At 37.9% G+C, this 15,769-nt stretch overlaps 1 protein-coding gene across 1 annotated transcript in view; it reads right to left on the bottom strand.

The window, feature by feature from the left end:
- Window positions 1-15,769, bottom strand: part of PNPT1 (polyribonucleotide nucleotidyltransferase 1) — a 1,644,852-nt gene that overhangs the window by 342,994 nt on the left and 1,286,089 nt on the right. The window contains exon 21 of the mRNA XM_044055211.1: window positions 3,834-3,897. Within this exon, the coding sequence (XP_043911146.1) occupies window positions 3,834-3,897 (64 nt within the window). The remainder of the gene's footprint in view (window positions 1-3,833; window positions 3,898-15,769) is intronic.

The following is a 15,769-nucleotide window of genomic DNA, read 5'->3' as shown; positions in this document are numbered from 1 at the left end:
ACATTTTAAAAATGGCAAATGTCCTGAGATTTTAGGACAAAAATATTTCCTGTATTTTATATAATAGTTGCATAAAACAGTTATTCTGTATCTAAAATACCTAAATGTTATAAGAAACAGAATAGGCAACTAAATTGCTACAAGAATATGCTTTTATTTAGGCAAAAAAGTTAAGTTCTAACCTTTGTAATGACCGAGGGTATGTGTCGGCCTGTAAAATCTGATGTTTGTACCAAAAATGTCCCACTTTGGCCATTTGAAAAGGTGGCAACCCTAAGTGGAGGTGATGAGGGGGTGAAATATGAACTGAATTTATCAGCCAGCAGATTTGCTATTTTTTCTGGCTGAGTATAGGTAGTGCCACCTACAGCCAAGATCAGCATATTTTTGAAGTGTTTCCCATAAGATTTTAGACATAACTAAAAAATGCTTTGTGGTTATCTTTTGCTTAGGAGGCTATCTTAGTCTTGTATTTAGCTTTTGAGGACTTGAGTGGTTCCCGGATTTGCCTGTTGAGACTAATGAGGGATTTTTTTTCTCTGCCGTGCACCCTCTGACTTGCTTCTAGACAGGTAATTCTTCCTTCTGTTGTATAATCTGTTTATGCCAGTGGTCCACCAGAGTGATTTGTTTTGCTGGATAGACTTGGGTTTAGTTTGGTCAGGTAATGCCTTTTCTATGCAATTGTTTAAGTGGTTGCACACAGCATTCATGTATACTTCTGCATAGGCTTTCATCTTTTCAGGGTTGGGGGAGCTTTAAAATTAACTACGTTATTACTTAATAAAAGGCAATTATCCTTGGGAAAAGTTTGATGGGAGTTCTGTTACACTTATTTCAAAGGAAACCAACTTATGATCTCTGATCTTACCAATGAGTACATTATGCTGGTGTGTGTGTGTGTGTGTGTGTGTGTGTGCACATGTGTAATGCACCCCATGTTTGTTAGTACTATGTGAAGGATATTTGAGCTCCAAGTGAGAGTGCAGACCAGCTGCATGTTAGTGGTCATACGTTTCACAGTTTATAATCGGGTGGTTAAAATTGTCCATGAGTAGTGTGCTGGGCTGAATGGTAAGTGATTCTAGTAACTTCATTTATGCAGAATAGTTTTCATAGTTCATGGTTGAGGACATATAGCTAGCAATAACATGGGGGAGGATTTTGCCTGTAGTCAGCTGGACATAGAGTATCTCAAGCGAGTCATCCTGCAGTGCGATTGTTTTTTATGTAAATGGAGACACCTCCTCCTTTCGTTTTTTTCTTTTCAGAGGGTGGTCTGAATGTGTGATAAGCATTGTAACTTTGCACTGCCGAGGTGCTTTCCACAGCCTTGAATCACGTCTCTGGCAGACTTTAGTACATTGTAGCTGCTTTTTTAGGGGCAGCAGGCTGGCTGTTTTGAACACCACAGCTTGTGACAAATGTTCTCCAATGCAGACACTACTGGTGGGATAGGTAAAGATACCGGGGAAATCCAGTAGCAGCTAATCACAGTGTTTTCTAAGGGAATGAGAAATCTCACTATTTTCCTAATGAGAACAATGTCACATTCTAGAAATAGTCTCAGAAAAAGTGAATTCCTCACAGGGAGATTCAGATACCATACTCTCCTAAGTATTTGAATCAGAAACCTGAAGAGAAAAAACTGCATCTGTTCTGTCAATTCCTCACAAGAATCCACATCTTGATTTTTTCAGAAAGAGTAATCCCTTTTCTTTTTACCAGAATCCACCTCACAAGAAGGGTCTCTAGCCTATACAAGAATGGTGCTTGTTTCCTGGGGAAGCTTTGCAGCAATAGTCAGTAAAACATGAAAGTAGCAAAAAGGTCACTTTTATCCATGGAAAAAAACAGTTAAAAGTACTTTAAACACTTTAACCCAGCCACAAAAATGACAGTAAACACAGTTTCTCCAGACAAAAAAGTATTTTTTAACAACTATTGACCACATAAATAAGGCCGCTCATGTTTACAAGTACACAGAAGTAACATGACAGCCAATATTTTTGCTGTAGCTATAAAGCAGTAGTAGTTCACAAAAACCTTAGTTTAAATAATTAAAAATTAACATAGAAGGTTTCTCCCAAAGGAAACTTATCTGCCCAGCAATGGAACAGCAGTAGCTGACCATCGATCCTTGAAAGCGCTGAAAGGAGCACTCTTCAGTGGCAGAAAAGTTCTGAAGGACGTGGCACTTAAACCTGTCTCTTTAGTCACCTCAGCTCGAGATGAGTAACGGTTTGGGTGTATGGAAGGTGCCCTGAGGATTTGGAAGCTGTCTGTTCTATCCTATGCAGGATATAACCCACACAGCTGAGGTTACTGCAGCAGTGACCAATATAAAGAACATCACCACAATTCAATAAATAAATTGTGTTTTGTTATTAATACAAAATGCTTGTCAAAAAATACTATAACTTAAAATGAAGACAGGATAATAATACACAAATGTAAAACACTTTGTCAGTCATTTACGTCTGCTATTTAACAAGACAAGGAAGCTGTCCAAATTGACAAATCTGTAAGAAAATTCATTTAGAAGCACTAATAATAGTGGTTGCAGCAATCAGTCTCATTTCATGCAAACAGCAAATTTCCCTACAGTATGAGCTGAGTCAACATAAGAGTTTAACGAGATATCCATGTGGCACAAGAGTTTGCTCAGTCTCAATTCAGATCATAAACACCCAGTGAAACCTTCCAGTACAAAACCCAAACTATGGAAGCAAAGAATATGAAAACATAACTGAAAATAGGTACCCATATTAAGCTGAAAACAGTGCAGCATAAACACTGTAAAACAGCAAATGCTTAAGACAATCTAACCCACTGAGCATACATCTAAATGAGCTACACAATAATGGGTTTCCTGATTTAGTAAAGAAATGTCTTCTATTTATATACCCTTTGCAGTATGTGTTTAGTGGTATACCAATTTTTGGTAGCTCCGAGATGCAAAAACCTGAGACATTCTACTTAATAAGATGCCAAAAAGCATACAACACAACAACAGTGTGAGCAGCAAAAAAACAGACACACAATTGCAGGAATACTTAATAGAAGGGAACACCAGCTCCAAATCAGAGTTCCCTTAAGCAGCAATTGGAATAACCAAATACATAAACAGTATCTTGCCAAATGGCAGCTAATGCATTGCTATATTACAAAACAATGTTTAGGTGTGGCAGCTCTCAGCAAGGTATGTACTTGCTGTACCCTTAGGCACATACATTCCAAGACCCAAACTATGTTTTAGGGCATGAAAACATATCATAAGTTCCAGGGCTAAACTCCACTATTCTAAGTCCTTGAACTACTTGTGACTTTTCTTTACTCTTTTCTCTGTATACTGGGCTCTATGCATTCAATACCATAGATTCATAGTTTCATAGCTGAATACTAGGCTAACTGTCCTTAATTGGAAATTTTAAGCCTAGCCAATAAACCATAATCAGAATAAAACCTTGTACCTTGCATCTATAAGGTGAAGACGTTAACTATTATACCAAACCCACCCCTTTTTTAAAAATCACACCCAATACATATCACAATGGCAATGATGGAGATCTAATAAAGAAGGAAGAGAACTTCTATGTATTAGAGCTCAAAGTATTTGCACCCACCTCTCAAAGGCAATGCAGAAAAATGTTTATATCTAAAAATCTAGTACAGCTATAATAGCAGAACAATGCCAACAACCAGAACATTTTTAACAGTTAACCTAGTTTAAAATAGTCTTTAAAACAGTAACACTTACAATTCATATGATCTTTGAGTGAGTGAGTGAATAAATAAATAAATGTTTAATTTAATATGCGAACTGGATTTACCTGTAGCTTGCTGAATTGCTTCCATTACAATTTTTAATGGTAACCCTGGAATTTTCACATCTGCCTAAATTAAAAACAGTACATTTCTGTTACAAATCAGGCACAGTTTTGAAAGTTAATTGTATTAAAGATTTTATACTTTTTAACATAAATACTTAAAAAACTAAGACAAACTGCATGACATAAGAAACCATCTTTTTATAACATAAATAAATGAAAGCAAATAAATAAATAAACAAATAAGGAATCAATCATATCAAGTCTACTGAGGTGTGTCTGTGTTTCTGTACTTAACACTTCCTAGATTTCACATTTGATAATAATCAGATAGTTTAATGAAGCAGTTCTTTCTTTTTATTCATTCACTGCATATGTTATATTTTTTTTCTGAAAAAAAAATAAAACAAAAAATACCCCTCACTTTACTTCACTCATCCCATGGAGGTGCATATAATTTCCTCACCATGATATACAGCCTTCCACTCTTTCAGGATTCTCCATTCTACTTACAGTGCACATCCTGTTTATTTTCAATTGAGTTATGGACTCTATGACTATGTATTTGCTTCCTGCATCATACTGACTGTTGTCATATGTCCAAGTCTTGCCGTTTTAGACAATTACAGAATTCTTATAATTTGGTAGCTGTTCTCTTCAACATAGTATTTTCATTATAAGACCTATGAAACAACCCGAACATTATGATAGTTGCATTCCGGTGCATGTATTAGGCCCTTTCTACGGCTAAAACTACAAACCATTTATCAAATCAACTTCCTTCCATTAAAAAATCTGAAAATCCACAGCTTGCAAGCTAACCCCTACACTACTAAAAGTCATCCTCTGGTTTCTGTCCTCTAAGATTTTTATAAGATCACCCCTGTCATGCTTAAACTGCCTTTCTTTGTATTAAAAAATGATGAAGCCTGCTCAGAATATAAATATACAGAATCATTTGATTTAAGAAAAGGATCCTCCTTGATTAGCCTTATGGTTGGGTTTACCCTTTCCTCAGTCTAAAATAAAGCATCTTTCTTTTGAAGTTTCTACACTTGGGAAAAGGCCCATGCCTAAGACAATACAAGCAATGGCATAACAACTACACAAGCGTGCTCATCTCTACACCTGACAGTCTGTCCTCCAGTAACCACGTGAGCAGCTGCATGCATATCAAGAAAAAGCAATGAAGCTTAGGCATCTTGATTGCTAACAAGCAATATGCCAGTATATACTGGCCTACCTTACAGGCAAGTCCTACAGCAGAGCAGGGAATGGGGAGAGGTTATTCCTGACCAATCCTTGAGCATCCTAATACAAAAAAAGAACATTGTCTAATATTTGATTGAAGCCCCACTTTGATGAGACCTAAAGAACTCAAAACAATAAGGCTACAGTGGAAGGAGGTGCAAGACTGACCCAAAAATACAAAGTCTGATTCCTGGGAGAAATGTCTTACCAAAGGAGGTCTGATTTCCAAGGATTTGGTAAAGACAATAAGATATGAAGAAGGCCATCAAGGCAGACTAAACACACATGATAGAAAATCAAGCACACAGGTATTCCAATAGTGATAGTTTTTTTTTTTTTTTTTAATTATTCTTTTTGGCAGCCATCACAATACTAGCCTATTCCTACAAATTGCCGCAAAAGCCATAGACTATCCCACTTCTATCCTTATTAACAGAACTATCTCAGAAGGCAAAATCCCTGCTTTATGGAAAATATCCCACATCATCCCTCTACATAAAGGTGGACCTTCTATTGAGCTTTCTAACTTTCATCCTATTGCTTTACTCTCCCCATTAGCTAAGATAATGGAAAAATGTATTCACAAACAACTACTTAACCACTTACTACAAAATAACCTACTAGCAAACTGCCAACATGGCTTTAGGCCATTCCATAGCACATTGACTGCCCTATTATCCTTTATCGACTCTATATATAAAAATCGTAACAATAACTCTTTTTCCTCTGCACTATTTATTGACCTGTCAAAAGCCTTTGATATGGTTAACCATAACTTACTTCTAGACAAACTAAAGTCCCATTCTCTCAATCCTCAAGCTATACAATGGTTTAGGTCTTATCTGGAAAACAGACAGCAAGCAGTACTTTGGCATAACAATCTGTCTTCACTACTCCCAGTAAATATTGGGGTACCCCAGGGCTCTATCTTAGGTCCCCTACTCCTTTCCTTATTTATTAACAATCTACACATGAACATACCTCAAGCCACCTGCATTCAATATGCAGACGACTCCACCTTAATCTGTACAGCCAAGAATATAGCCTCTCTCCACTCCCTCACCCAAACTGATTTTCCTAATGTTGAAAACTGGTTTATGCAACACTGCCTCCTCCTAAATCCCAAAAAAACAAAACTACTGCTTTTTACTCCAACTCATAAATCACCTAATCCATTCTTCTCTGTAACCTCTAACAATGGTACCAACATAACCCCAGATACTACAACCACCTTACTAGGTGTAACAATTGATAATCGTCTCAGCTATGATGACCACATCAACTCCACCATAAACTCTGTTAACAAAAAACTTGGTACCCTCTATAGAATTAAACCCTTCCTTACCCTTTCTGCAAGAAAAACTATTGCCCAGACCCACCTCATTTCCACCTTTTCTATGCCTCTGTTATATAAACAAACCTATCCAAAAACAACCTCTCTAAACTCTCCACCTGTTATAATAGCATATCTAGATTCATCACATGCTCCCCCTTTAAAACTCACCACTGCCTCAACCTCAAACAACTTGAATGGCTAGAATTGCAAAACCATATATTCTGTCAACAATTACTTATCACTCAAAAGATCCTTTACCACCCTAACAACACCCCTATCCTCACTAATCTGATTACATCATATAAAAATCTAGCTACACTACGCTCTCCTAATAAGCTTCTAGATTCCTCAATTAAAGCTAACAACAAAGCCGGTGATTCACTTTTATCAAACACTGCAGGTAAAAACTGGAATCAGCTTCCTTCAGAATTATTAACCCTTGCTTCTACTTCTCTATTTAAAAAACATCTTAAAGAACATCTTAAAACTCATTGGCTTTGTCCATGTGCTAACCCAGACTAATATCTTCTTCCCCTTCCTGCTCTTACCCCTTTCCCTACTCCACTAACCTATGCCTCCAAATCTAGTTACTACTCTTTTCTTCATAGTAAGAGGATAAAATATAAGTTATTTCTCTCTGAGTCTTACTCATACCTTCTAGTGTATTTTGTATAATATAGTATAATCTTTACTAAAATTGTTATAGTTTATAATTTTATTATTATAACTGTTATTTTGACCAATGCTACCTCTGTATTGTGATTTTTCAGGTCTTTTTATTGTTAACTTTGTCACTGTTCATGCTTGGAGCTTTTCTCCCCGGGCCTCTACTGAAAATGGACATATATCCAGTTAGACTAGCCCGGTCAACAAATGTAAAATAAAAAAATAAAATAAAAAATATTCACTCCATCTGACCACAGGAATCATATCACATCAGGACTGGGAGGACAGTGCATTATCTGAGCATTTGTCAAAATACTCAGTAAGCAGCACAGACCATGCAGGTAACTTTCTATCCTTCAAAAGGATGCATTCACAAGTAGAAGACTAAATGTATACGACAAGCAAATTCCTTATAAATAAAAGTTATGTACTCACCATAATGATAAATCCATACTGTCCTATTTTCATCTGGTTCAACTGTTGGGAACTCTAATCCGACCTCAACACTTCCAAACCTATGGAGCCAGGGCTCTAACTTCTCCCCTACCAAGAATTCCCCCTCTCTCTCTCTTCCTTTGAATAATTCAGATCAAATTTGTCAAATGAAAGCTTATACTGCTACCTTATAGTGACCTATGTATGTACCAAGCCAAGTTTAATAATACATAAATGTAAAGAAAAATGAGGCAGCCAGCTGAGGTTGTTAGCTGCAAGACTCCCCTAACATACAGTCCATTCTTTGAGGTACAGCAGGTGACAATGTGGAAGAGGGAAGGATGTTTAACCAAACAAAAACAGGACAATATGGATCTACTGCTATGATGAGTACTTAACTTTCGTATTTGATGCTGTCCACTTTCATCGGATTCAACTGTTGGTACAGATTCCCTAGCTACCCATTACCTGGGGGTATCGAGGAAGGATATTCCTGAAAACAATGAAGTAAAAGGAGGAGCATGATCTGGATTGTTCATCCAACTTACAAAACACAAAGGCATGGATGGCAGACCACGTTGCCACAACACAAATCTCATTAACAGGTTCTTTTGAAAGTTGCTAGTGACCTTGTTGAATGAGCTGTTGATCTTCTGGATTACAGTAAACCAATCTTGTCAGAGAGAAACAAAATGCAGTTTGACAGCCATATATAAAGAGTGACATTCAATACACCATGCCTTAACTTAACTTTTGAGAATACAACAAACTTTTATCCGACTTTATGAAATTCTTTGCTCTATGGAGATAAAACTGAAGTTGTCTGCAAACATCAAAAAAAATGTAAAGTATGTTCTACTTTGTTTGAAATTTTTGGGAAGAAAGTAGGAAGATTTATGAACTGGTTGATATTTCACTCAGATGTCACCTTAGGAATAAAAGGAGGATTTTGTTTTAGGAAAACTGTCCTTGTGGAAAAGCAAATATGGAAGTTTGCATGAATGAGTCTGCGATTCTGAGATTCTTTTCGTTGAAGTAACTGTTACCCAAAAAGATAATTTTCCATGTTAAAAAGTTTAAATCAATGGAAGCTACTTATTCAAAAGGGGAAGTAGCTTGAGGCATTATCATAATATCCCATGCTGGAACAGGATCTCTTATGGGAGATCTAAGGAGAAAAGCTCCTCTCAGCAAAGCTTTGGATTGAAAACCTGAAAAAGCTGCTAATTGTCGTTTTATAGTGGAGAAATTAAAACCTTTGTGAAACAATTCTGAAAAAAAAATTTAATACTGAAGAAGAGGTCCAATCCTTTTTCTACAGCCCAGAAGGAAAACTTTTTCCATCTACTTGGATATACCTTTTTGGCACTAGACTGCTGTGAAGCTGTTAGGATGTGTGCTACTTTGTCTGAAAACTTGGCCATTACTAAAACTGAAGGAACCAAGTGGTTAGGTTCCAGGTCTCTGGCTTCAGTAGAGGATACCAGATGGATGGGTCAGAAGAAATAGGCTGTGAGATAGTGTCCAGGCAGGAAATTGGAGGTGAGGCCAAAGAAACAGGAACCAAACTTGTTGAGGCCAATATGGGGCAATGAGGATTACCTTTGACTTGCACCGTCTGGCTTTCTGAATAAACTTTGCGATCACTGGGAACAGGGGGAAAGGCACAAAGTTGACTCTGGGCCAAATGTGGATCCCTCAATGACTGATCCTGAGGAGGAATTAGTGCAAAGAAACTGCTGCACCTGTTCTTGAGGTGAGATGAAAACATGTTGCAGCAATGGTGGCCCCAACGGTGGAAAATTGCTACTGCTTGACTGAGAGACCACTTCTGAGGCAGAAGAATGTTTCTGATTAACTTATCTACTAGCACACTGGAAGTCCCTGGGATTTTCGTTGAAACAAGAATGTGGTGAGAAGACTTTGCCCGCTCCCATACTCATAGCCTAGCAACACAGAGGATAGCCAACTGGTTCCCCCATGTTTGTTGATGTACCAGACTACAGACACATTTTCTGTCTGTATGGAGATCATAATTTTTTGTACTCTTGTAGAGAGACTTGAAATGCCTGCAACACTAGTAAGACTGCTCTCATCTTCAGAACTATGACGTCAACCATTGGCCTCTAATGTTGTCCAAGTACCATGAACAGTCTTCCCTTCATAATGTTCCACCCTAAAAGGGAAGCATCTGTGATGATCACAGCTGTGGGAAGTAGAAGACAGAAGGGATTGGTCCATGAACAGCTATGAGGAAGTTACCCACCAACTTAAATGAATCCTTCACACTGGAGTTAGTTTGATGGGGGTATTCAATGGCTGAAAGTTCCACTGGAAAACTCTCATGTGAAAACATGAAAGTGGGACTACCCCATCCTAAGACAGCAATCTCTACAATTTTTTTTAATAGAACTGTAAGCAAAGGAGCCTAGGACAGAAAAAAGGTTCAAAGCACTAGCTATAGGACATAAAATTATTCAGTTATCGTCAAAGCGATAAAGGAGATCAGAGCCCTTGAAGCGCATAACTGTTCAGTTCAGGCAGCAAACAATATCTGGAATATTCAAAGAGAGACAGGGAATTACGGGTAGGGGAGGAGTCAGAGCCCTGGATCCACGTGTTTGGAGGTGCCGAGACTAGATCCAAATCTGAGCAGAGTTCCCAATAGTTGAATAAGACGAAAATGGAGAAAACTCGATCTCAGTATTAGCATTTAAAGCTATACATCTCACATACTAAATCTCACTTTTTCTAGTTAGTATAGCGCACACACACACAATACATTCCCGTGTGTGTGTGTGTGTGTGTGTGTGTGTGTGTGTGTGTGTGTGTGTGTGTGTGTACATTCCCATTTCCGTTTATTTCAATGGCTGTGGTTCTGGACCTTTTTTGTATACTACATATAAAGAACAGTGCTCTTCTGAGACATGCTTTCTGAATCAACTAATACAATAAGAACACTGTTTTGTTAATTCTAATACTGAGGATACTCTTGCTGTAATACTGTATTTGATCTGCATTTTGTAATATTAGTCTATTTTTCATGCTTTTTAAGTTTTACAATAATTTCTCAAGCATGCTGAGTAAATGATGTTTAAGCATCATTACTGTTATTAGATTTTCATATTATTTTATTTTTTACTGACATATTTATGTGTTTTGAGTTTGATTTAGGTGAGACTGTTATACTGGTTGGCATGAAAATTACATTTTGGGTTGTTGCATGTATGACTATGTTACTATATTATTCCCACTGAAGTGAATGAGGAGACTGCATGACTTTTTTAGTTTGCTGATATAACATCAATTTGCATCTTTTGGTATGTTGTATGGCTTGACTTATATTTTGGGGGTGCTTTATTTTAGTTGATGGCATTTTATTGTATTTTTTCCCAATAATGTCTGCTGGAGGAGTAGGTCTGACCTGTTTATATATTTTTGGACAATGTAATCAACTTATATATACTGTTCAATATTTATAGTTTGTAATAATGTGTTCCCATGCTTTTTCAAGGACCATGGTTAGGAAAATACATTCTGTATGTATCTCTACACACACACACACACACACACACATATATATATATACATATATATATATATATATATATATATATATATATGTGTGTGTGTGTGTGTGTCTGTGTGTGGGGGGGCACGTGTGTACGTGTGCATATGTATGAATGCATATATGAGCACACACACACACACACATATATATATATATATATATATTATATATATATATATATAAACACACACGCACGCGTGTATTTTATACATACATACATATAATACATATATACACACAGACATATATGAATACTTATATGTATGTCTGTATACGTGTGTGAGCATATGTTTGTATGTATAGCTTACATGCATTCTATTAGGTGATATACCTCACAGTACCCAGATCATTCCTTTAGATTTTTGCTATGTTATGATACACATATTGCACAACTAAACATTACACATGAAGTAAAGAATGTCAACATGGGGTTAAGGCATACAAGCTTCTTGAAGGCAAGCAGGTTCCAAGTTTGACAATATGTAGTGGAAATAAAAAGTTTACACACCCCTGTTAAAATGCTAGGTTTTTGTGATATAAAAAAATGAGACCACAATAAATCATTTCAAAACTTTTCCCACTTTTAATTTGACCTATAACCTGTACAATTCAATTGAAAAACAAACAAATCTGTTAGGGGAAAAAATATAAAAGAGGTACTATACGCTGGTTGCATAAGTGTGCACCCCCTTAAACTAATACTTTGTTGAAGCACCTTTTGATTTAATTACAGCATTTAGTCTTCTTGGGTACACACTCGCCATCAATTAAAGAGACTTTGACCCCAAATAAAGTTCAGCTGTCCTATTAAGATTTTCCTGACATTTACTCAGTTGCCTGCTACAGCAAAAGCCATGGTTCGCAGAGAGCTTACAAAGCATCAAAGGGATCTCATTGTTGAAAGGTATCAGTCAGGAGAAGGGTACAAAATAAAATTTCCACAGCATTAGCTATACCATGGAACACAGTGAAGGCAGTCATCAAAAAGTGGAGAAAATATGGGACAACAGTGATGTTGCAAAGAACTGGACGTCCCTCCAAAACTGATGAAAAGACAAGACAAAAACTGGTCGGGGAGGCTGCCAAGAGACGTACAGCAACACTGAAGGAGCTGCAGGAATGTCGGGCAAATACTGATTGTGTACTACATGTGACAACAATGTCTCATACTCTCCATATGTCTGGACTATGGGGTAAGGTTGCAAGACAAAAGACTTTTCTTACACAGAAAAGCATCCGGGCCAGGCTAAAATTTGCAAAACAATACATCAAGTCTCCCAAAAGCATGTGTGAAAATGTGTTATGGTCTGATGTGACCAAGGTTGAACTTTTTGGCCACAATTCCAAAAGGTACCTTTGACACAAAAACACTTTGCATCATCAAAAGAACACCATCTCCACAGTGAAGCATGGTGGTGGCAGTATCATATGCTTTGGGTTTGCTTTTCTTCAGCTCGAACTGGGGGGCTTTAGACAAGATGGAGGGAATTATGAACAGTTCCAAATACCAGTCACTTTTGGCCCAAAACCTTCAAACGTCTGCTAGAAAGCTGAAGATGAAGAGGAATTTCACCTTTCAGCATGACAATGACTCCAAGCATACATCCAAATCAACAAAAGAATGGCTTCACCAGAAGAAAATTAAAGTTTTGGAATGGCCCAGCCAGAGCCGAGACCTAAATCCAACAGACAATCTGTGGGGTGGTCTGAAGCGGGCTGTGTACAAGAGATGCCCTCGCAATCTGACAGATTTGGAGTGCTTTTGCAAGGAAGAGAGGACAAATATTTCCAAGTCATGATGTGCCATGCTGATAAGACTCCTACCCAAGAAGGCTGAATGCTGTAATTAAATCAATAGGTGCTCCAACAAAGTATTAGTTTAAAGGTGTGCACACACAACAAAGTATTAGTTTAAGGTTGTGCACACTTATGCAACCAGTGTATTGTACGTTTTTTATTTTTTATATTTTTCCTCTAACAGACTTGTTTATTTTTCAGTTGAATTGTACAGATTATTGGTCACATTAAAGGTGGGAAAAGTTTTGAAATGATTTATTGTGGTCTCATTTTTTTTATATCACAAAACCCTGCCATTTTAACAGGGGGTGTGTAAACTTTTTATATCCACTGTATATTATGAACCTATCATTTTAAATGAACTCTTAAATCTACTCCAGTCACGCAATGGGTTTTCAGACACTTTTTACACCAGATAAGATCATTTCTGTACGCCTTAATAAACATTCTTTAGTAACATTAATTAAAGCACTGGGTCTTGATCTATTCCATACATGCTTAGGTTCCTCAATAGTCTACAAAATCAGGAGTATTTAATAAGACAGTAATCTCTGGACATCTGATCTTTCTTCTGGGACAGTCTCTGTTGCATTACAGCTTTCTCTGAAAATATTAGCATGGTTCTCACAGTCTCAATTTTTCTGTTTAAACAGATTGTGGTACTTTTAATAGCTCATTTTCCTTGAATTTCAATGTTTTTTTTTTTTTTTTTTGTATCAAATGTCTGCAATTCTTCCTGTGCAGCTCTCTTCATTTTCCCCATAAACAAGGCAGGATCTTGGTTCAGATACTTAACCAACTTCTGCAACTTCAGGCTGAAAGCTTTCCAATGACCTTTGCTGTCTTACTCTGTCTCTAGAGTGGAAATCCAGTAGCCTTTACAATTTTTACTACAGTAGTATTTCTTCCTTGCAATACTTCTTTCCAGCATTTCCTTTATTTTATGATTTTCATGAACCCATAAAACAGCTGACGTAGGTAAGTTGTTTTTCAACCTCTGTCCAGTGTGTTAACATCTAAGCTAGTGAGAGACTGATTCGCTGCCATGACTTATTCCTATATTTCGAACTTGTGAAATTACAATCATCACGGCCTTTTCCTACTTGTTCTTTCTCATAACACTTCTCAATACTCAGACAGTCCTCTTCACTTGTCTATTACACTGCAGCCACTGTGGACTAGACTTTATATATCATAGGAGGTTACTAGACTAATAGCCCTAGGGCCCTGAGAAGCCTAGCCAAGTTTAATCCTTGTTCCTTAAAGAGCCTAAAGATATGGTCTATGTTAAAAGCCAATCTAACTCAGCACCAACTGGTCCTCTCCAAGAGGGACACAGGTGATACCCCTGGGGTGAATTTCCTATCCATTCATCCAAGTTACGCTTAAATAGGGTCAACAAGGGTCTCTGTTTAACTTGAATTGGAAGTTTGCTCCAGAAGAGTGGTAACCTCTGTGAGACATATCCGTCTCTCCAGCAAGTCCTGTTGATGTCTCATGCATGGTTAAGGTCCCTAGAGTGAGTGAGCTGTGTAACATCTGACTTACAAATGTGCAGCATTTCCATTAAGGCAGGATCAGAGGCTGCTCTGTATGCAAGCACACGTCACCTCTAAGTAGTCTATATGATACAGAGTATAGTGACAGAGATTTTAGTCTGCCCGCGTAAGACATGTGTCGAAGAACCTGAATTTTCTTTGTGAGAAACCTTTGGGGTCCCTCCAGTTGTTGCAGGTGCATAGTAAGGTACATACTAAAGGAAGCACTGTACTCTATTACTGGCCTGATGAGGGAAGCATACAGGGGGTTATAACCTCTTTAGATCTGTAAGTTATGCCTCTATTTATAAGGTGAGCAACGTAAAAGGCCTTCCTCACCACTGTTGAGACATGGTGATCAAATGTAAGGTTGATGTTGACCTGTGCGCCCAGATCTCTCACCACTGATTTGTAGCTTAGGGTGTTGTTATTAATACAGTAATCTACAGGGACATCGCCCTTGCCGAAGGGGATGATAATGTATTTTTTTGCACTGAGTTTAAGTCCATGACTTTGGCGCCAATCCTTGGTTAGTGCAAGTCCTTCTTGTAGAATGCTGACATTATTTGGGAACTCAATGACTGCACCCAGTTTGCAGTTATCTACAAACTTTGTTAGTCACAGGTCTTTTGTTTTTGCCTGTACTTCTGGCAAGTAGATTACAAACACTAAGGGCCCAAACACCATCCCTGTGGAACACCACTGGTAATGGGTCTGCTGATGGAGGTGGAATCCCTTATTTTGATGGTGTGTGTTCTGTCGGTGAGCCAGTTAGCAACCCATCTAACAATATATGGGTTGATCCCCAGTTGGGTGAGTTTTTCGATGATGCCTGAGTGGAACTGTGTCAAAGGCCTTAGCTAAGTCCAGGCAGGCCGTATGCACAGATTTGCCTTCATCCAGGGCCTTGGTGATAGTTTCGAAGAAGTCCACCAAGTTTACCAGATTTATCACAGGTGAAGTATTTGATGGTCTCCTATATCTTTCTTGATAATGTCCAAGATGATTCTCTCTATGGCCTTGCAGATAAAGCTGGTTAGGATATAGGCCTATAGCTCCCCAGGTCGGTGGATGCATCCCCTTTCTGCAAGGGGATGACGGTAGCTGTTTTCCATTCAGCAGGTACAAAACCAGTGCTTAGGCTGTGGTTGAAGAGAGTACCCAATGGTGTAGCTAATTCTATTTTAAACCATTTATAATGCAGCCTCAGATGTTGTTAGGTCCCATAGAGGCTGTGTTTTTGGCCTTGAAGAGAGCGGTTAAGACCTGCTCTTTAAAGATACTAGGTGGAGAACAGGTGGTAGGAATGTTTTGGGGTATATGTGGTGGGGACAGGGAGGAGAAG

The sequence above is a fragment of the Protopterus annectens genome, chromosome 1.part2 (genome assembly GCF_019279795.1).
Source record: "Protopterus annectens isolate FY-2018-M chromosome 1.part2, PAN1.0, whole genome shotgun sequence".
Classification (NCBI taxonomy): Eukaryota; Metazoa; Chordata; order Ceratodontiformes; family Protopteridae; genus Protopterus; species Protopterus annectens.
The sequence above is the reverse complement of the archived record's forward strand: the minus strand, read 5'-3'. Positions and strand labels throughout refer to the sequence as shown.